This window comes from Macrobrachium rosenbergii, chromosome 2 (genome assembly GCF_040412425.1).
Source record: "Macrobrachium rosenbergii isolate ZJJX-2024 chromosome 2, ASM4041242v1, whole genome shotgun sequence".
NCBI lineage: Eukaryota > Metazoa > Arthropoda > Malacostraca > Decapoda > Palaemonidae > Macrobrachium > Macrobrachium rosenbergii.
In genome coordinates, this window is record NC_089742.1 from 71,989,328 (window position 1) to 72,013,084 (window position 23,757).

The 23,757-nt window shown below is 35.1% G+C and overlaps 1 protein-coding gene across 1 annotated transcript in view; it reads right to left on the minus strand.

The window, feature by feature from the left end:
- Positions 1–23,757, minus strand: part of LOC136848450 (uncharacterized) — a 370,363-nt gene that overhangs the window by 133,607 nt on the left and 212,999 nt on the right. Inside the window, 1 exon segment of the mRNA XM_067120740.1 lies at positions 19,340–19,727. Within this exon segment, the coding sequence (XP_066976841.1) occupies positions 19,340–19,727 (388 nt within the window).

Consider the following 23,757-nt stretch of genomic DNA (forward strand, 5'->3'; position numbering starts at 1 on the left):
AAGCAAAGTTCAACAAAAACCACAAAAAAAATCACACAGCAAAGTGTAAGTAAACCGTTTGGCAAGAAAGCTTGAAGCGAAGTGGCCGCGAGAGAGACACAAGGGGAGATGCTGCGGGTTCTGAGCATCAGTCTAAGCACCAATCACAGGCCCGATTAGAAATTGGGAAGCTGTGATTTGTCATCTCCCTCCCATGCACCAATCACAGCCCGTGTTACAACGCACTTAGTCACCGAGATGGTACGCTTTGTGTTTTCCCAACAATGGAACAATGTATAGGCATCACTTCCCAGATGGTTCTCTTTTTTTGTCATAGGAGTTACAAGTGCAAATATGTCTTTTTTGGCTATTTTACACTTGTTTTGTTGTTCTTACACTAGGAAATACTATTTATTATTAATATTTTAATGGATTTAATGAGAAATTTTGGGTGTTCATATATCGTGATTTTTCTAGAATCTTCCAGAAAATCTGCGATATATTTTCCATTAATATATATTAAAAATTCCTCGAAGTCATGAATTCGTGATAATCGAATCGCGAAGTAGCGATGAGTCACTGTAATGCTATATTTGTTGCGTAAACGCGTACAGCCATAAGTAACTGAACGAGAAACAGCTGTTTTACTATGATCAACTGAATTGAATAACAACAGCTGTTTTGCTTGCATTTCGACCATCGTACGATAGTCAACAATTACCATATTCATGTTACAAATAATGTTAAGCAGAATAAGACTGATATATTTTTACATTACTGTGTACCTTTATTCGCTATGGAGAAAAGATTGGCAAGGAAATGCACTGTTAAATGTAAGCTGCAAATTGTAGCTGAAGCTGAGAAAACAATGTTCAAGCTGCTAATGACTATAAATTATTGTGCATCGGCAACACGGATGAAACTCCCCTAAACTTCGATATGCCATCAAACTTGACCTTAAATAAAATTGGAGAGAAAAGTATCTTAATCAAAACTGCTTGACATGAAAAAACACATTTTACTGTTATTTTAACATGCATGGCAGATGGGATGAAATTTTCCCCCATGGTTATCTTTAAATGGAAATTGATGCCTAAACAAAAATTGCCAAATGGTATTGTTGTTTCACAAAAACCTTTACAATGCAAATGGAGCATGATCGCTGTTTGTTTGTTTTTTATAGTAGAATAGTAATATGAGAATACTATATATACAATATTATTGGACACAGTGAAATAAAGCATAACTTTTTAAAAGATTCAAGAAAAAGATGCATACTGTATTTCTTATGCTTGTATTTTATAATACGATACTAATATGTGAATATTACATACGCTAATTTTATATCACATGTATGATGCGACCCCCTTAACCCTTTCATATCTGTATAGTTATCACATCACTGAGGGCACGAGCCCCGATGTGTCTGGGAGCTACTTCGATAGTGCGAAAAAATAATTATTTCGAAAATTCAGCAAAATATAAATTTTATGCCAACAACGTTCATTTTGCTGTCCTTTTTTCTAAATGTTTATATTTTATGGTGGAATAGTCAGAATAAGAGTCCCAGCCCTCTAAATACAAAAAATGTGAGTTATTGCACAAAAAAAAAAAAATCTTTATTTATTTTCATATTTTCGTTCAGAACCCAAAAACTATGAATGTCAGGCGAATGAATTATTTTTTATGAGAAAGCCAAAAAAATTCTCTAAATATCGACATATAAAAGAATGGAAAACGAATAAGTCCAGCTGGTGAAAAATTGATAGAAAAAGGGGAAGAAACAGAGCGCTCTGCCCGGCGATGGTGAGAATTATCGCTAGAAAAAGATTTTTTGAAGAGCCCTATCTCGGTTATTTTCATAGAAATTACTTTGTAAATATACGAAAATGTAGAGGAAAAGTTGAAGAATAATGTGAGAGTCAAGAAAAATGGCTTTGGTAACGACAACAGTTTCATTTTGACGTTATAAATCAATTGAAACGAAAAAAAAAATGTTACCGTTGTCAACATTATCGTTCGAGAGCTCAAAATCTATAACAGTTAGGCGAATGGATTATTTTTTTGAGAAAAGCCAACAAAATTCTCTAAATATTGATATATAAAACAATGAAAAACAAATAAGTTCAGTTGGTGAAAAAATTTATAGAAAAGAGGGTAAGAAACAGAGCGATTTGCCCGGCGTATGGTGAGAATTATCGCTAGAAAAAAATTTTTTTTGAAGAGCCCTATCTCGGTTATTTTTCATAGAAATTACTTTGTAAATATACGAAAATGTAGAGGAAAAGTTGTAGAATAAAGTGAGAGTCAAGAAAATGGCTTTTGGTAACGGCATCAGTTTCATTTTGACGTTATAAATTGATTGAAACGAAAAAAAATGTTACCGTTGTCAACATTATCGTTAAGTAGCTCAAAGGCTATAACAGATAGGCGAATGGATTATTTTTATGAGAAAGCCAACAAAATTCTCTAAATATTGATATATAAAACAATGAAAAACGAATAAGTCCAGTTGGTGAAAAAATTTATAGAAAAGAGGGTAAGAAACAGAGCGATTTGCCCGGCGTATGGTGAGAATTATCACTAGAAAAAAGTTTTTTTTGAAGAGCCCTATCTCGGTTATTTTTCATAGAAATTACTTTGTAAATATACGAAAATGTAGAGGAAAAGTTGTAGAATAAAGTGAGAGTCAAGAAAAATGGCTTTGGTAACGACAACAGTTTCATTTTGACGTTATAAATTGATTGAAACGAAAAAAAATGTTACCGTTGTCAACATTATCGTTCGTAGCTCAAAGGCTATAACAGATAGGCGAATGGATTATTTTTAATGAGAAAGCCAACAAAATTCTCTAAATATTGATATATAAAACAATGAAAAACGAATAAGTCCAGTTGGTGAAAAAATTTATAGAAAAGAGGGTAAGAAACAGAGCGATTTGCCCGGCGTATGGTGAGAATTATCGCTAGAAAAAACTTTTTTTTTTGAAGAGCCCTATCTCGGTTATTTTTCATAGAAATTACTTTGTAAATATACGAAAATGTAGAGGAAAAGTCGTAGAATAAAGTGAGAGTCAAGAAAAATGGTTTTGGTAACGGCAACAGTTTTATTTTGACATTATAAATTGATTGAAACGAAAAAAATGTTACCGTTGTCAACATTATCGTTAAAAAAGGCTATAACAGTTAGGCGAATGGATTATTTTTTATGAGAAAGCCAACAAACTTCTCTAAATATTGATATATAAAACAATGAAAAACGAATAAGTCCAGTTGGTGAAAAATTTATAGAAAAGAGGGTAAGAAACAGAGCGATTTGCCCGGCGTATGGTGAGAATTATCGCTAGAAAAAGGTTTTTTTTGAAGAGCCCTATCTCGGTTATTTTTCATAGAAATTACTTTGTAAATATACGAAAATGTAGAGGAAAAGTTGTAGAATAAAGTGAGAGTCAAGAAAAATGGCTTTGGTAACGGCAACAGTTTTATTTTGACGTTATAAATTGATTGAAACGAAAAAAAATGTTACCGTTGTCAACATTATCGTTAGAGTAGCTCAAAAGCTATAACAGTTAGGCGAATGGATTATTTTTTATGAGAAAGCCAACAAAATTCTCTAAATATTGATATATAAAACAATGAAAAACGAATAAGTTCAGTTGATGAAAAAATTTATAGAAAAGAGGGTAAGAAACAGAGCGATTTGCCCGGCGTATGGTGAGAATTATCGCTAGAAAAAGTTTTTTTGAAGAGCCCTATCTCGGTTATTTTTCATAGAAATTACTTTGTAAATATACGAAAATGTAGAGGAAAAGTTGTAGAATAAAGTGAGAGTCAAGAAAAATGGCTTTGGTAACGGCAACAGTTTCATGTTGACGTTATAATTTGATTGAAACGAAAAAAATGTTACCGTTGTCAACATTATCGTTAGAGCTCAAAAGCTATAACAGTTAGATTTAATGAATAATTTTTATGAGAAAGCCAATAAAATTCCCTAAATATTGACATATAAAAATGGAAAACGAATAAGTCCAGTTGGTGAAAAAATTGATAGAAAAGAGGGTGAGAAACAGAGCGCTCTGCCCGCCTATGGTGAGAATTATCGCAAGAAATTTTTTTTTTTTGAAGAGCCCTATCTCGGTTATTTTTCATAGAAATTACTTTGTAAATATACGAAAAAGTAGAGGAAAAGTTGAAGAATAAAGGAAAGTCACGAAAAATGGCTTTGGTAACGGCAACAGTTTCATTTTGACGTTATAAATTGATTGAAACGAAAAAAATGTTACCGTTGTCAACATTATCGTTCAGAGCTCAAAATCTATAACAGTTAGGCGAATGGATTATTTTTTATGAGAAAGCCAACAAAATTCTCTAAATATTGATATATAAAACAATGAAAAACAAATAAGTCCAGTTGGTGAAAAATTTATAGAAAAGAGGGTAAGAAACAGAGCGATTTGCCCGGCGTATGGTGAGAATTATCGCTAGAAAAAGTTTTTTTGAAGAGCCCTATCTCGGTTATTTTTCATAGAAATTACTTTGTAAATATACGAAAATGTAGAGGAAAAGTTGTAGAATAAAGTGAGAGTCAAGAAAAATGGCTTTGGTAACGGCATCAGTTTCATTTTGACGTTATAAATTGATTGAAACGAAAAAAATGTTACCGTTGTCAACATTATCGTTCAGTAGCTCAAAGGCTATAACAGATAGGCGAATGGATTATTTTTATGAGAAAGCCAACAAAATTCTCTAAATATTGATATATAAAACAATGAAAAACGAATAAGTCCAGTTGGTGAAAAAATTTATAGAAAAGAGGGTAAGAAACAGAGCGATTTGCCCGCGTATGGTGAGAATTATCGCTAGAAAAAAGTTTTTTTTGAAGAGCCCTATCTCGGTTATTTTTCATAGAAATTACTTTGTAAATATACGAAAATGTAGAGGAAAAGTTGTAGAATAAAGTGAGAGTCAAGAAAAATGGCTTTGGTAACGACAACAGTTTCATTTTGACGTTATAAATTGATTGAAACGAAAAAAATGTTACCGTTGTCAACATTATCGTCGTAGCTCAAAGGCTATAACAGATAGGCGAATGGATTATTTTTAATGAGAAAGCCAACAAAATTCTCTAAATATTGATATATAAAACAATGAAAAACGAATAAGTCCAGTTGGTGAAAAATTTATAGAAAAGAGGGTAAGAAACAGAGCGATTTGCCGGCGTATGGTGAGAATTATCGCTAGAAAAACTTTTTTTTTTTGAGCCCTATCTCGGTTATTTTTCATAGAAATTACTTTGTAAATATACGAAAATGTAGAGGAAAAGTCGTAGAATAAAGTGAGAGTCAAGAAAAATGGTTTTGGTAACGGCAACAGTTTTATTTTGACATTATAAATTGATTGAAACGAAAAAAATGTTACCGTTGTCAACATTATCGTTCAGAGCTCAAAGGCTATAACAGTTAGGCGAATGGATTATTTTTTATGAGAAAGCCAACAAACTTCTAAATATTGATATATAAAACAATGAAAAACGAATAAGTCCAGTTGGTGAAAAAATTTATAGAAAAGAGGGTAAGAAACAGAGCGATTTGCCCGGCGTATGGTGAGAATTATCGCTAGAAAAAGTTTTTTTGAAGAGCCCTATCTCGGTTATTTTTCATAGAAATTACTTTGTAAATATACGAAAATGTAGAGGAAAAGTTGTAGAATAAAGTGAGAGTCAAGAAAAAATGGCTTTGGTAACGGCAACAGTTTTATTTTGACGTTATAAATTGATTGAAACGAAAAAATGTTACCGTTGTCAACATTATCGTTAAGTAGCTCAAAAGCTATAACAGTTAGGCGAATGGATTATTTTTATGAGAAAGCCAACAAAATTCTCTAAATATTGATATATAAAACAATGAAAAACGAATAAGTTCAGTTGATGAAAAATTTATAGAAAAGAGGGTAAGAAACAGAGCGATTTGCCCGGCGTATGGTGAGAATTATCGCTAGAAAAAGTTTTTTGAAGAGCCCTATCTCGGTTATTTTTCATAGAAATTACTTTGTAAATATACGAAAATGTAGAGGAAAAAGTTGTAGAATAAAGTGAGAGTCAAGAAAATGGCTTTGGTAACGGCAACAGTTTCATGTTGACGTTATAATTTGATTGAAACGAAAAAAATGTTACCGTTGTCAACATTATCGTTAAGTAGCTCAAAAAGCTATAACAGTTAGGCGAATGAATAATTTTTTATGAGAAAGCCAATAAAATTCCCTAAATATTGACATATAAAAAATGGAAAACGAATAAGTCCAGTTGGTGAAAAAAATTGATAGAAAAGAGGGTGAGAAACAGAGCGCTCTGCCCGGCCTATGGTGAGAATTATCGCAAGAAAATTTTTTTTTTTTGAAGAGCCCTATCTCGGTTATTTTTCATAGAAATTACTTTGTAAATATACGAAAAAGTAGAGGAAAAGTTGAAGAATAAAGGGAAAGTCACGAAAAATGGCTTTGGTAACGGCAACAGTTTCATTTTGACGTTATAAATTGATTGAAACGAAAAAAAAAGTTACCGTTGTCAACATTATTGTTCAGAGCTCAAAACTATAACAGTTAGGCGAATGAATTATTTTTTTATGAGAAAGCCAAGATAATTCTCTAAATATCGACATATAAAAAAATGAAAAACGAATAAGTCCAGTTGGTGAAAAATTGATAGAAAAGTGGGTAAGAAACAGAGCGCCTGTACCAGGCATAAGGTGAGAATTATCGCTAGACATTTTTTTGAAGAGCCCTACCTCGGATTTTTTCATAGAAATTACTTTGTAAATATACAAAAATGTAGAGGAAAGGTTGAGGAATAAAGTGAGAGTCAAGAAAATGGCTTTGATAACAGCAACAGTTTCATTTTGACGATATAAGCTGTTCAAAACAAAAAAAAAAATGTTACCGTTGTCAACATTATCGTTCAGAGCTCAAAAGCTATAACAGTTGGGTGAATGAATTATTTTTTATGAGAAAGCCAACAAAATTCTCTAAATATCGATATATATGATAATGAAAAATGAGATTCAGAGCCCTGACTAAAATCCAGACATCTCTTATGTGATGCACTAACAAATTTCCGCTAGTTTTACCGTAAAAACTTTGCGAAAGCATGTTGGAAACTGTTCTCGATTGACGCCGCTGTATGTAAACAGCCACACGTGTTTACCCAGCCTCAGTCGCATGGTCTCTGACAGAAGTGTGGCCTGTCAGGCCTGCGTGGGTGCGATCAGCTGATGTCATTGTGAGAATTTTACTCGCCATGGATTTGCGCATGCGCAGTAGAGGAACTAAAAATTTATAGAAAATATAGGATACCAAACAGAGTGTTTCCGATAATGTAATCCTACATTTTATAAAAAAAATGTAAGATACGAGAGAAAACGTGGGTAGGATCAGCTGATTTCATTGTGGGAAATTTACTATGCCAGGAATTGCGCATGCGCAGTATAGGCACTGCTTGCCTGGCGATCGATGCCTGAGTTACACGGTCCAAGGTATGCTTTAGCCTATGGAAACCACCAACTGTCCAAAAATAAAAAAATTTACCCCTACCACACGCATTTAAAAAATGTCGGTAAATTTTACGTACAATTACGACAGTCAGACAAGAAGGGGGGTAGGGGGTTATTGCGTAATATGACGTCAATTGGGCAGGAAAGGGTTAAAATTAGCTTCAAAATTAGGTCTTCAAAAGTCACATGATATGCAAGTATATATGGTAATTGTCTACATTATCTACTGGCCTCTTGCATTTCCCAATACAGTACTAAAAATTATTAAATTTCTTTTCAGTCTACTCCTTACATTTTTCACAAGAATAAATCTCTCTCTCATTACCTCTGCACGTAACACACTGTGACCATCATGCCCAACCGAGAACATTCGGTTTGCATAAAGCTCATTCTTACAGAACACAGCGCTTCTAGCTCTGCTTGCTGTTAATGACAAAATGCAAAACATAAAACAAGCTCAATACTGTAGGGGAGAAATAAGCCAAAATACGGTCATAATTAGTACAATCAATTCACAACATATAAACAGAGACACAGCAGGAAGAATTCTAACAAGAACATTTAACATTCCAACACCCTCTGGTGGGAAACAGGTGTTTACAGACAGTCCATCTGGGTCTGTCAAACATTTTTTTTTTCATTTTGAATGCCGACTGCGCCGTATGTAAGCTAACTTTAACAGTAAGATTCATCCAAAATAATCTGCAGTAAAAGAGTAAAAGCAGTAATGAACAGCTGAGAGCAAAATGGTGAACTGAAGATACCACTGCCATTTATTGTCAAAAACAGCAAAATATCTAAGTAAACAACCCTTGATAAGAAATATGGGAAAGGCAAACTAATTAAAAAGCTCCCATGTTAACCCAAGGCAAAAATTGAACAATTCAAGCAAAAATTACATGGGCTTGAAAAGAATCCCACAAGTGAAATTATTTACTCTGAAAAAGTCAAGAATCACATGAATGAGATCTTTTAAAACTGAGAAATCAAGTACTGGCAGAGAATGCCACAAACCACAAGGCGAAAAGGCACAAAATTAGCAATAACTATACTTAATACTTAGCACAAAAAATCAAAGGGAAGTAAAATAATAAACTTATGAATCAAATTAATGAAATGTACACCAACAAAACATGGGAAAACACCAATAATCCCAGAAAGTGGTGAAGCCCAAAAGACTCTGAAGTCACACAAAGGAATACCATCTTCCCTTCTGGGCTAGTGGAGCATGAGATGTACATGCACAGAGGGACTTTTATACAGTACCATCTTTCAAGTTGGTGTGACAACCCTTTCACACATGTTAAAACTATTTTATGATTAATGGGTTCATAGGAACAAATCTAACCTACAGTAACAACATAAATCACATCAAAATACACGAAACACCATGAGAAGAATTCAAATCTTTTGAAACCTAACCTTCTGGAGCTCTTCTATGCCATATTGTATAAAACACTTACACTTCGATTAAAAAAAAAAAGAGAAATAAGCTTAATTCTAACCAAAACAGTCAGTTTCAAGACTGTAGATGCAGTTATCCTATGATATCAACACAGCTGAGAAATATTATTACATTAAATTCTCTCTTATGAACAAAGCATTAATGGAAGCTAGCAGAGAAAAATCAATGATAAACATATGCTACTATCTTCCTGTAATATTTTTTCTAGCTTGAGAAGTAATATATTATTGTATTTTTAATTTCATAAGACATTTATCTAACAATACATGGTTAGTCAGACATATGGTATAAAATATACCATATTTTGGTTTACTAATCATTTTATTTTGGTTGCTTATATATGTTGCATTAATACATTACATGTAAGGGAACAGCTAAATATTGGCATTTAAAAATCATCTGGGGTTTTACTTTTGGAATACTGTTATTGTATCAACTGGAATAGGACTCACAAGTTAATTTAGTGCAATCCTAAATCAAATGGAGATGAAAATATATGGAAATAAACTACAGTACATAACCTGTAACTGGCAAAGAAAATTTATTTAAAAGCATGCAGAGGCTACATCTAGACAGTCAGGAAAGATTTGCAAACAAATTATGATTACCAAATATGCCCTATAAAAAAGTGGAAAGAAGACATGCCATAATGGCTTTATAACCACCTCTACTACTTATCCAATGGTGTACCATGCAGAAATATTATATAAACTCTGCTAACAAGGTATTTATTTCTAAGACTTTGTACATCTTCAGAGAAAATCTGAATTCCCAGAGAAGGGAAGTGGCCTTATGTGTGAGGACAATGCACATTGCCACATCACCAGCAGGAACATAATGCAGTAAGTTATTGTCAGGCAGCAATATCAATCAATAAATATATCCTGCTCAGTAAGTTATTGTCAGGCAGCAATATCAATCAATAAATATATCCTGCTATTAAATTACAAAAGCGAAGACAAACCTCCTATGTGGAGAATTCTAAGTCTACTTGGTTTTCTTTTCTTTTAAATTAACTTGATAAACCAGCACCAAATTTAATAAACATCATTTACAAATGATCTGAGATGGTATCAGTACAGTCAGGTTAAAACCCAACCTGAAAACAGTTAAAACATCAAATAAGAAACAAGTCTACCAGTCCTCATCAACCATCATCATCATTTGTGGAAAATTTCAATGTTTAAAACTGCATTTTAAAAGCTAAAAAACTGGCATATGGCATACTGAAAATGATAACAGCAAAGACATAAAGGATAAAAGCAGCTTCTACAGTACTTACCTTACATAATAACTACAAGCACCTTATTTATATACCCAAGTTATTACTAAAGCTGTTTATGGTACAGATAACTCCAATAATGAGGAAATTAACTACCACAAAAGCAACAGATTTCAAGCAAATCCTTTCCAAAAAAGAAATAAATGTGGTCTTACTTAAGTTAACATGCATTAAGGATATTTGCACTGCCCATAATTCCAATCTATCACGTGCTTTCCCCTTCCCCAGAGATGAAAATTTAAAGCAGTGTCACATTTTTCATATCATCATCTCCATTCTATTACTTTCATGAGTACAGACAAATTTACACTTCAACATTACCATTTTCTTTGATGACTGACTTCCACAATCATGCAACATACAAATCAGAACATCAGAGAACCTTAAATAAAAGTTAAAATTCACTCTTGACAGGAATAAGAGCAATATTACTTCTCTATAGAAAGAAAAATCATTAAATAACTTCCTATTATCAGCAATAACTTTATTCTTTTTTCATCACTGATATAACTGCTCTTATCATTGCCAATTCTGTTCATAAGTTTTGGTTCAGCAGCTGAAAAAGTAGCCTAGTTTGTTTTAGTAACTGATAATTACTTATCTTGACAGCAACAGATCATCTGCCAATGAGTACTTCTCAGTATCATCCAGCTAACTTTAATTTGGTTGTAATAATGCATCTACAGTCTTTAACTTCAGTGTTTATTATTCATAATTTAATTAACAAATATTCAGCAAACTTAAGATTGATACCTACAATAAAAAAATTATCAACCTCCAGATTATTTTAATTTCAAATCTATTACATGGCATTTTAAGTTCTAAAACATCACTTTCCATAAATAATGTGGCATGTAATGATCAAGTCTGGTCCCTAAAGAGCTTGACAATAACAGACAGCAACCATAAATATTATGATGCCTTTACAAAAATTAAAGATGCTTAGATATCCAAACAACAAAAATCAAATCCACAATCTCTGCATAAAAATAAACCTTACAATAGTCTAAACAACCGATAATAACGTCTGAGCCAGCACAAAACCACGAATTTTTGAAAAAAATAAGATATTTACTTAGTTATTATGTCATTCAGTACTGTGCTAAAAATCTCCTGCACAGTAATATTATGACCACTATGGGCTACTATTCCCTCATATATCCAGTAAACTTACTTTTAATTCCCATAAATCTCTAACTATGAATTCTGGCACACCATCAGGTGAATTTTCTATATAAAAAAAAGTGCAAGTGACACTCACATATTAACAATATGCATGCAATGAACAGGATCCCAACATTAGTTAAAAGCTACTTAAAACTTACCATGGAAAAATGCACTAATTTCTGTCAATGCTTTAAAGGGAAAAGCAAGGTAGTCTTAGCATGCTCATTTTTTACATCACTAGTTAGACCATAGCATAAAAAGAATAAAATCAAATCCATCTTCACTCTAAACATGTCTCCCACACACCCTTAACAAAGTTCTGTTATAAAAATAAAGTCACATTCAACAGTAACATTTCTTGAATGTTGCATGTTCTGCAGTAACATATCATACCACTCCATAATATCATGTCAGTTTCAAACTATTTGAAATACACATTTATGACATTCTGCTCATTCCTTGTTTCCTAAAACATCCATACTATTTTAAGTTGAGCTTCCAATCACATACAGATTCACTTTTCAAGCAAAATACCATTATCAAATCAACAATGGCCACTGATCCTAAATCTCCTATTTATATTTTCAAAAATTGTATAATTTTTCTTTCCTTTTCCCTTTTCCTTCAGACAAAAAACAAGATTTCACTACTTAACTAATGGTGGCCTAGTACACAACTGTATTCCAATCCCTCACATACAGTTTTTATTTTCATAGTAAAATTGCTTGAGAACCTTCCATCTTACAGATTGCTTTTATTGAAAATTTGATGTGCATCTTGAACTAGGAAAAAAATAATACTGTTGAGTTCAAATATGGAAATTTCCTTCATATCACTACAATGGATCTCCATAATGATCCCACAAACTTCTTAGTAAAATTCTACAATTTAGAAATACTTTTATGATTATTAGTATTTAAAAGTTAAGTGAACATACTGATGTATCATGTTTTCTCAATACAGCCTCTACATCTAAAATGACAACTTATCATTACTAAAGAGAAAGTACTGTACATAAACCTGCCAAGGACCATCTTACACAAATTTTGCTGACAGGGATGCGTCTAAAGCTCTCTACCTCATCAACTGACAGTGTGTCCCTATTCCAACTGAACAGCACTGCAGTAGTTGTTAGCTACTGACAGCTGCTGCTACTTTTCTGAACAAATCCTCTAGAAGCATATGCAATGGATAATTACCTAACAGACATACATATAACAAAAGGTATAATCACACCACCACTAACTATAGCAGCTTATTTTCTTAAAATCAGATACAGTTACGAGGGAAGTATTAGTAATTTAGTAACAGAAGCAGAAGAGGTTCATCTTTCATCTCTAATTACCATCTCCACTCAGTGGAAAGTTAAGCATTTCAATGATCAGAAATCATCATTAATAGTTTATATGTATCTTCCCTTAATGAAGTCATAATATCACAATTCTAGCCTCTCATAAGTCTTGTTCTTGATTGGGCAATAAAAACTGGAACAATGTTCAGTCAGAAAAGTTGGACAGTTAGGTAGGAAAAGGCTAAAGGAAAAAAAAAACATAAAAGGCAGAAAAAAATGTAACTGGGGCCACTCAGATACTGTACAGCACCTTCCATACGATCTAAAGAATGCTCTGCAAAGGTTCGTCAAGTTCCTAACACACCTTATATCCTCACATTATCAACTCTTAATCCATCACCTACCAATCTCAGGGAGTGTAATTAAGCTCTTCAAATGTCTATAAATCTCTTACTTCTGCATAAAAGAACAATGGGTGAAGACTGACCAAATATATATATTTTTGAATAATAAAATAAGTTAACAATCACTGGATGAGATCGGCCCAATCAGAATTTCTTCACCTCACCTGCTGCACTTCTTCACCTCTAGCTAAGCACCATGACAAACTGCTTAGAGAGCTATTCTGATTTTATTTGAACAGTCACCTTCCTTAGCTTTCTTATTCAAAGTCAATAAGCCAGTCTGGCTATGTTGGAATTACAGCTGAAAATTATAAACATTCAGCTGTTTCACAAAATTACAGTTTGTGTATGATTTCAACGTACTTTTGTGTTGTGCTACCTGTCAGTGTTTGCAAGTGATAATTTATCTTCTGTTAACCATCAAGTACCCTGCTTAACATTTAGCTTCAATGAATAAAATATTTTCATAAATAGGTATGTACTTAATGCAGTGCACAAACTGAATATTTTATTTATATTTAAGGCAAGTTTATGTGGAAAATTTTCCTCTGGTCATATCAATCAACATGTGGGCGTAATACTATCATGAGTATTTCTCTGGATTTCATTACAAATACTTTACCTCTTCCAACATTATCAAAATTATATGCACAAAAATAATGATGGTCCACGTTTTAAGGTCACAGGAAGGTACTACAATATTTTCTGCATATATTTTATATGAAGGTTATACATACCTTCCACTGGTCTATGCTCATTTTCTACATTTCTTGATATCTGGAAATATTTTTTTTAAACTTGGCTATAACTGTTTACATTCCCTTAATATTCTCACTGGAGCTTCAAAAATTACTGAATACCTTTACTTTGATTTTAATTTATTCCCACAAGCCAGTGGTAATGAATAAATTTGGGAAAATTACAAAGATTTGATTGCATTTTTATTTTCTTTTTAATTTTCTCAAATTTTTATGAGTTAACCCCAAAGGTACTTACTGTATAGGTAATTTCAGTCAATATTGTCAACTATACTATTTCATACTAACACACACTGCAAATAAAAAATCTGTAGATCTACTTACACTCAACAGCAGAAAAGACAAGGGGTTAACCGACATTACTTTTGAAGTATTTTCCTGCTCTATTTATGTGTGTATGACAAAACCTTTTACTGAAAGAACAAAGTTTACTTCTTGAATTTGTGTTATGAGCATCAGTGGTTGAAATAAATACTGTTTTTCAGCTTTAAATACAAAAAGTGGAACCTTTGTGGGAGCTATATTAACAGTAACTGCTGCCTAGCTCACTCAAAAGAAACTTCATGGGTAAACTGCACCTTCAAATCTTAGAAATATACAGATCAATGAATGTTATTGATCAGTTCCAAACATTCAGCAGTGGTTTGGTTCTAATAGTGTATACAATATATTTTGGAAATATTTGCTTTTGCAGACTGCTATATAGCTAACTCTTCCAGCTCTTTTATAATGAAAATAGATGGATGTATGGATGTTAGGGACAGCCCAAGCACTGGGACCCTAAGGTCATGCAGTGCTATTCCAGCTCTTTAAGATTCTAATTGTAGTTGGAAATCTGGTGGGATGGTTCAGTGGATGAAGTCCCTACTAAGTTGCCTTCCATTCCTTGGGAAGCTGAAACCAGGAGGAAGACACATACTGTACTCACAACAGCTTTATTAACATGTGCATGCACACACTCACACAGGCAGGTAATACAGGACCAAAAGAATTAAGGAACGTAAAGAAACCTGTCAGAGCAGACATGTAAACAATCTGCAATAAGAAAATCTGGTGCCAGCAACACTAAGTTAATCCTGTATACTGACACATCAAACAGTGATCATGGAACTCACACAAACATAATATTAAACACTGGATCATTGATGCTTCTCTTTCAGATCCAGTACCTAGGGCAAAGATGACTTCATGCACCTATGCAAAAACATAGTGCACATACTCAGAAAAAGCTTCTCTTTCAGACCTACCAACTAGGAAGAAAGGAGTCTGCACAAAAATAAATCTTGAAAATGTACATTTACCTCCCAATTTCCCATACGCGAAGAACGCTAATTAACATGGTATGTGGTTCCAACAGAATAGTTTTCCAACTGCAATCTCCTTAAAAAAAGACCTCTCAAGAAAACTTCTGAGGTTGCTGCAAATTTCAAGTGCTAGTCCCACTTCCGGGCAATTAACAACTTCAAATGCTGAACCATCCTGCTAAGAAATAATCTAATGCCCTCTGGTAAAAGGGAGGCTTTTCTCAGATAGCTACAAGGAGGATATCCAGATCCAAAAAATATACCACCATTCTACAGAATCATTATGGTGATAGCACAGGTTTTTGCCAATAGGTTACCAAGTCTTCTAATATAATGAGAGCCGAGTTCTCAACAATAGATCTCAGCAAGTCTTAAGGAATAACTCCAAGCCCCTCAATTTGCAGATCTCAAGACACTACAAATATATTAGAAAGTCAACTTGTTTTGTGGGCATAACTGACATAATAAAGGTGTCATCTGTAATTACATTTTGGGAATTCATGTTGCTTAAACTTGTCCTGGAGAGACTGCCAAATTAAAAATTCTATATCAGCTTTGATCTACTTGGCATTTTGTTTATACTGGTGATTTTAGAGTATTTAGGACAGTCAGTCCATGGACAATAGTGACACCTTACAGAAAGGAAGGTGGGTTATGAAATGACCGATTATGTCAAGAAGCAATATAAGAGAAGCATCTTAATTACAAGCAATATTGCAGGGAAGGATGGAAAAGTCTAAAATTACAAGCAATATTGCAGGGAAGGATGGAAAAGTCTAACCTAAAGAACTAGGATTAACAAATAAAACTATGGCCTTTATGGGCACAGGCACTAGGGCCATAAAGGTTACACATTATTTCATTATGTAAGATGTTATCATTTTACTGCAATATATGTATATTTTGGTCATTGTTTTCTTGACTATAAAGTGGTGCCCTATCCTCTCCTAAACCAACAGTGGATTACCACTTACAGTGTGCCTTGCATAGCTCACTTTAGATTTTACTATACATTCTTTGCCATCTGTTTAGTCCCAGTTACAGTGCACTCTGCATTTTACTTTGTATCCATTTCTTTACGTCGTCTTCCAACTAGCTGCCCAACTTTAACTTTGTCTTGCCTATGGGAATCAAGACATGTGACTCAGATATCTTCATTTTATAGTACAGTAACAACAATAACACTCCAGTCAACTGTCACTTTTACAATTCTCCTCTTAACTCCAGTTTTCCAGCCTTCACAACTACCAAGCAACAGCGCTACTAATTTCTTAAGAGTTAGATCAACTTTTTTTTTCCTGTCTCCTTTCTCTTTCTTACTTTCATCAACCCTCAGGTGGGTAGGGTTTCCTATCCTACTGGGTCAGCACTAAATAATCAGAAGTGACCAGAAAGACCTTGAAGTTAAATGTTAAAAATGACAACAAAATGACAGTTTTCCTTAATTACCAGCAGAATAGTGGTATTGAATATCCCTTAGTAAGTTTTAATGTTAAAAATAATGACAATAAAATAATAGTTTTCCTTATTTACCAGCAGAATATTAGTACTGAATATCCCTTAATAAGTTTTGGGCCCTGGAATATTTACATTATATAAACTTGTTTCCTAGTGCATGAAAATTTCTTACGTAGTACAGTGAAACCTCGCTTTAATGAACTGATAGGGGGAGAAGGTTGTCTGTTAAAGCCGATTGTCCGTTAAAATGAAGCATTTTTTTTCCGTGTCCTGGAGAAGGTTGTCTGTTAAAGCCGATTGTCCGTTAAAGTGAAGCATTTTTTTTCCGTGTCCTAAGTGGTGTTTATCAGTAGGCTAGCCTCAGCCTAGGTGCGATAACCACCGACATACATGAAAAGATTTACATTGTGAAATAAACTGATAATAAAGGTAGTAAAACCCCTTTTTACCTCATATACTATGGGCATATCTTCATAATGAATAGCCTGTTTCAGGAATAATTCCATATCAATGAAATCAAGTTTTATCTATGCAAGGCCAGCTGACAAAATGTAAACATCAGAAATTTTATTGGGTTTATGGCATTTAGGATAAAATAATAATCATTTTTATTAAAAATTCATTATAATTTTGGAGGTAAATAACTGTTTAGAACAAGTCACAGCAACCTTTATCTTTCAGTAACCATTTTTACCTCAGAAATTTTAATGGTAAACTTTTATCTATGCAAGGTAGTAATAACATTTAGGATAACATAATAACATTTAGGATAACATTTTTTTTTTTAAAAATTCATTATCATTTTGGTGGTAAATAACTGTTTGGAACAATTAAGTCATATGAACGAAAATTATAGTACCTTATCGTACTGTTGTTTGTGATTGGTGATGAAACGTAAATGTAATAAAACCATCTTTACCTTATATATTATTGGCATATCTTCATAATAAATAGCCTGTTCGAGGAATAATTCCATATCAATGAAATCAACTTTTATCTATGCAAGGCCATCTGACAAAATGTAAACATCGAGGTTTGGTTGCACTCACAGCGATCTTTATCTTTCGGTAACCTTTCAAAAATTTTAATGGCAGAGTAATTATGGTAATAATGTTTAGGATAACATAATATTCATTTTTCATTAAAAATTCATTATTATTTTGGTGGTAAATAATTGTTTGGAACAATTCAGTCGTATGAAAGATAATTATGTACGATAATTATCGTACATTATCGTATCATTAGGGGTTTGTGATTGGTGATGAAACGTAAACAAAATAATGATTTCCCTTTAGGTGACGTGTGTAGGAAAAACATGATATAGAATCGGCTTTGTTATTTCGTTTATTTTGAATTTCTAGGGATACAGTACGGAAAACAGCACTTGTAATAACATCATCTTTACATAACCAGTATTTCATAAGATACCTGTTGTTGCAAAAGCTAGCCTATACACAGATGGTTTTGTAATCTAGCAGTCATCTTATACCGTCGTCTTATACTACATATATGAGATAAATTTATGAATATTTGCCATAATTTTCTACCTCGTCTTATATAAAGGTTGTCTTGTACACGGAAATACACGATAAATTCCAATTTCGCACCAATGCTGAGGTTAATGCATAAGTAAACGGAAACAACAACAGCCACTACCCTTGCCTGGATTTTCTCCGTTAAAACTGATGTTCGTTGGTTCCGGGTCTGTTAAAGCGAGGTTTTACTGTACACAATTCTTAAAAGGTCAATGTGAAATAAATAATGTACAGATCCAACAACAAAATAGGAAAATAAGTAAGGATACAGGCTGGGTCATACCACAACAGCTTCATATAACTGTGATGTCCCTGTCAAATAGGTAGTATAAGAGATAAAGTCCTTCAGGTCCCAATAAAAATAAAAAAGTAAAAGGTAACTCAACCCCTTTGATCAGCCTATCCAAATACTGTATGTTAACGCTAAATTTTGAAGGATGGTTCTTAGGCTATATGAAAATGAAATGACTGACAGCAACCAAGTAGATGAAAAAAAAAATGCCAAAACTTTCATAAAAACACCTATACCAATAACAACAATCATTCTCGAGATTCCTTCTCTCAAATGAGTAACGTCCTTATGGGAATTAAAGTCTTGTCAAAACCTATGAAATGTGCCTCCAAATCTTTGTTTTGGCTATACACTATGAAGGAGATTTGTATTAGCATTACAAAAATGAATACCATGTACAGTATTCCTTCTCAAAGTTGATGAAATACTATAAAAGATCCTCTTTTTGGTACATGTATCCCAGTTTCAACAGTAAAATCAAAACATATGTAATGGAATTTAAACTTTTTTAAGATAACTAAACCTAGTATCACAGGATTACACTGCAGAAGCAGCTGATGTCAAACCATTTGGTAAGAAAAAAATATCTTTCTGACACTCAAACAATGGTCACCATAAATCCACTGTTATAAATTACATATCTCAGTACTGATCATTCATTTAAATTATTAGATTATTTCCTCTTGGTAATGACAACTAATACTACTAAAATTATCTGAAGCTCAGAACATAAAAGATACATTCTGCCATCATAAAAAAAATCATCATACACCTTTTATCAATATCAAATTCACAGCCACTGGAAACTAGGCCTATTTAACAGGTTAACTATCCAGTCACAGCAGAAATTATCCTACTTACCTAACTCCCGTGAAAGACTCCGAGAAACTCTTCTCCCTTCCAAATGAGACTGAATAACTTCTTTTGTTGGTGATGGTGTAGCACTAGATAATGATCCACCTTCACTTGTCTTCCTTGGGGGAGTTTCATCAAAGTTCAAGGTGACTTTTCTCTCAGATAGTGGCTTAAGAGGAGCTGGCACTTGTGACGGTTGATGCACTGGAGATGAGCGCTCTTCTATCTTCGATACACCTTCTGAACTCTCTTCCTCATTGTGTTTGCGAACAAGCACTTTGCCACGACGTCCAGAGTGACAGTTAAGAAGGTGTCCTAAAAGGCGTTCCCTCTCTGCATCTCCATGTAAGCAATAGGGACACTGGTGGGCATGCATCTGATGCTCACGCATATGCTGCAAAACATAGTAATGTGATTGAATTATTCATAAACTTAACAAGAGATTTTTGGAAATGAAAAAATTATTAGGTACACCAAACATACTAGTATTATTGTTATGAAGGGTCACACTTCTGGATTCTCATATGGATTCCTAGAATGGTTTGTTTTTAAATGTGAAAATTAGAGCAAGGTAATTACATAAACAGAAGAATGCAATGCAGCTGGGATTAAAGGGATACTACAAAGAACTTCTAGTATTCTATACAGTGTGAGGTACAATGCCCACTGTATGTTGTATCTCCCCCTATGAGATTTACAAAGGATAATTATGCCTCATGTGAAGAGTATACAGTGGCACCTCAACTTATCAGACCTCAACATTACAAATTTTTAAAATAATTTGTATTTTTCATTTATCCTAATGTTAAGACTGCAGTCTTAACATTAGGATAAATCTTCGTGCCAGTGGAACCAGTAAAAAACTCAATAGAATTGTATATGCAAGGAACTGGTGGCATCTGTCCTCTGTCACAAGTTAGGTGGAACAACCATCGACCCATGCTGGGACTCGTGACGTATCAGTATTCTTCCAACCCAGATTAAACTGTCAGAGGGGTGGTTAGAGGTGGGCCTTAAATGTTAAGACCGCAGGTTTGTTAGTCATGAAAAATACAAATTATTTAAAAAATTTGTGATCTGTTCATAAACAGAGCAAACCTGAGGTCTTAACACTAGGATATACTTTCTCTTGGTGGGAGGTAAGTATCATTAACCAACTGGATGTTTGCCACACCTGGCCATTCTTCATGTATAAAAAAATCTAAGAAAGATGACCTACACCTCTGAACCTTAGATATGTGCATAACTTAGGTTCAGATTTCTGGGTTTCAATACAATGCCCAAATTCACTGCATAAGCGGAAGATGAAGAGCTACCTGTTCAAATAACAAACCAACGTAGCCACCAATGTATGTTTGTTATCATCCCTCTCTCTCCTCGCTAGAGAGGAATGTTCTGCTACTGAAAGTTAACTTCATTCATTAATGATTACTCTAACAGCATGGCCACTGCACTCACTTGTACCATGCCCATTCCAGCTCATGATGGAACAACTTCATAATGCCCGTAGGTAGAAAAGAAGACAAAGAAGAAAAGAAAAGAGACTAGTCATCTCATTCATCTCACTCTCATACCATCATCTTAGGCTAGATACAAACTGTCCTGCCAGGGGCACTGGATGAGCTACAAAACTTGTTGAGCAGCCACCACCAGACCCAAGGAAAAAGTGTCCAAAGACCTATCCTATGGGCAATATCCTTCAAGTGCAAGGAAGTGACAGTGGTTTGGTGACGCCATGAACCAGCATTCAGAATTCTGTGAACAGATAAATTCTTCTTGAATGCTAAAGAGGAACTCAACCCTCTAACGTCATGAGTTCCTGCATGCACGCTACTGGCTGAAGCAACTGCTGATGATGAATGTGCATTCATGATCGTTTCTTGTAGCCAGAACGAGATTGTATTCTTGGACACTTCTTTCTTGACTCGGCCTGTGCTAACAAAAAATCTTTGACATCCCGGTCTGAGATGTCATGTCCTTTTTCGATAAGCCCACAGCGTTCTGACAGGACACAGCAACATTTTTCTTCAGGGTCATTTTCAACAAAGTCTCCCAGAGAAGGTATAGAAAAGAAGAGGAATCTGTCATCATGAATTGAGGGATTTTGAGTCCTAGCAACGAATTCCGGGACAAACTTGAAAACTACTGACCTCCAACCTCTGGTATGTTTGACATCATAAGACAGACCACGCAACTGGCCTACCCTTTTTGATGATGCTAATGCTAATAAAAAGACTGCTTTCAGGGTCAAATGTCTTTCCAAAGCTTGCCGAAACAGTTCATAGGGGGCTTGAGTAAGGCAAAACAAAACAAAGAGTCAAATCCAAACTAGGAGACTTGAGCTCTCTAGGTGACCTCTCAAAACTCTTAATCAGCATAGATATCTCCCTAGACATAGTTATATCCACGGCCTTCATATGTAGAACTAAAGCTAACGCAGCTCTGTAGCCCTTTATGGCAGACACAGAAAGAAGTTTTTCTGTTCTGAGAAAGACTAGGAAATCAGCTATCTGTCGAACAGAGGTTCCGAATGGAGAGGAACCCCATCTACGATACCAGTCACAGTAGATGGACCACTTTCCCTGGTACACAGACGTCGAGGACTTCCTGAGATAACCTGACATCTGAGACACTGTTCTTCGAGAAAAGCCTCTCGCTCACAGGAGATACTTGAGTCTCCACCCGTGAAGAGATAGGGATTCTATCGACTGTTGATACCTCTCCACATGAGGTTGACACAGCAGATTGTGCCAGGGAGGTATGTCTCTTGGAATCTCTGACAGCAAAGCAAGCAGATCTGGAAACCATTCTTCTTGAGGCCATAAAGGAGCTATCAGTCACCTTCAGATTCTGCAAACTCATCATTCTGTTCAGAATGTGACAAATCAGGCAGAACGGAGGGAAGGCATACATGTCCAGGTTGTTCCATGGATGTTGAAGGGCGTCCTCCGCCACTGCAAACATATCTGCAACTACTGAACAATAGACCTCTAGCTTCCTGTTGAATCTTGTAGCAAAAAGATCTATCATTGGCCTCCTCCACACGTGAAACAGCCTGTCCGCAATTTCCTGATGCAAAAACCATTCTGTTCCCAGAATCTCTCTCTGCTGACTCAGTTTGTTGGCCACTACATTCCTTTTGCCTGGAATGTGCCTGGCCATAAGATCCACTGAGCTGTCTATGGCTCACTGATGCAACTGAACTGTTATTAGGTGAAGTTGGTGAGACACCAGGCCCCCTTGTCTGTTCACATAAACTACTACTGTTGTGTTGTCTGACGTCAAGACAACGGAGTGCCCCACCAACCTCTCCTGAAACTGTTGAAGTGCTAAGAATGCTGCTTTCAACTCCAGCACATTGATGTGCAGTCTGCTGTCCTGCTGACTCCACTCTCTGGAGGTCAAGAGGTCCTCTAGATGAGCCCCCTAACCTTCGGAAGAAGCATCTGAGAACAGTAGAAGTTCTGGAGGGGGTGAATGGAGCGGTATCCCCCTGTCACATTGCTGTCGCCCAACCACCACAGCAGGTCACTTCTCACATCTGATGACAATGGGACTTGCGTGTGAGAGGAATCTCTTGTTGGAGACCAAAATTCCTTCAGTCTCCATTGTAACGACTGTAGATGTAGACGGCCATGAGGAACCAGTTTCTTCAGAGAAGTCATCAAGCCCAGAACAACCTGCCACTGTTTTGCTGGTTCTGTTTGTTCCAACAAAACGACATGAGCTACTGTCCTGAATTTGTCGATCCTCTGCTCCGATGGGAAAACTCTCAATGCTGCTGAGTCTATTACCATTCCCAGGTTCAGAATCCTCTGACTGGGGATTAGATTCGACTTTTCCATATTTACCACAATGTCTAAGCTGTGGCAAAATTGAAGCAGTCGATCCCCGTCCTGAATCAGCTTTTCCCTGAAACCCGCTAAGACCCACCAGTCGTTGAGGTACCTCAGAAGTCTGATCCCCTGAGAATGAGCCCAAGTTAACACAAAAGTGAACACACTTGTGAACATCTGTGGAGTCGTTGTCAGACCGTAGCAAAGCATCTTGAACTGAAACCCCTTTCCCCCAAGACTGAAGTGAAGAAACTTACAAGAAGGAGGATAGATTGGGATTTGGGAGTACGCATCCTTCAAGTCTATAGTCAGCATAAAGTCATTGTCCCTGACTTTTGCTAAGACTGTCCATAGAGTTGTCTCCATTTTGAACTTCGTCTTCCTGATGAACAAGATCAGTGTTGACAGAGCTATGACTATCCTCCAATCGCCACTGGCCTTTGGAACCAGGAAGATTCAGCTGTAGAACCCTGGTGAAGGGCACTCTACTTGCTCTACTACTCCCTTCTCCATCATCTTCTTCACTTCCTCTTGCAGTACTATGTGTTCCTGTGATCCCAGATCGTAAGAGAGGTGCAGGAGAGGGCA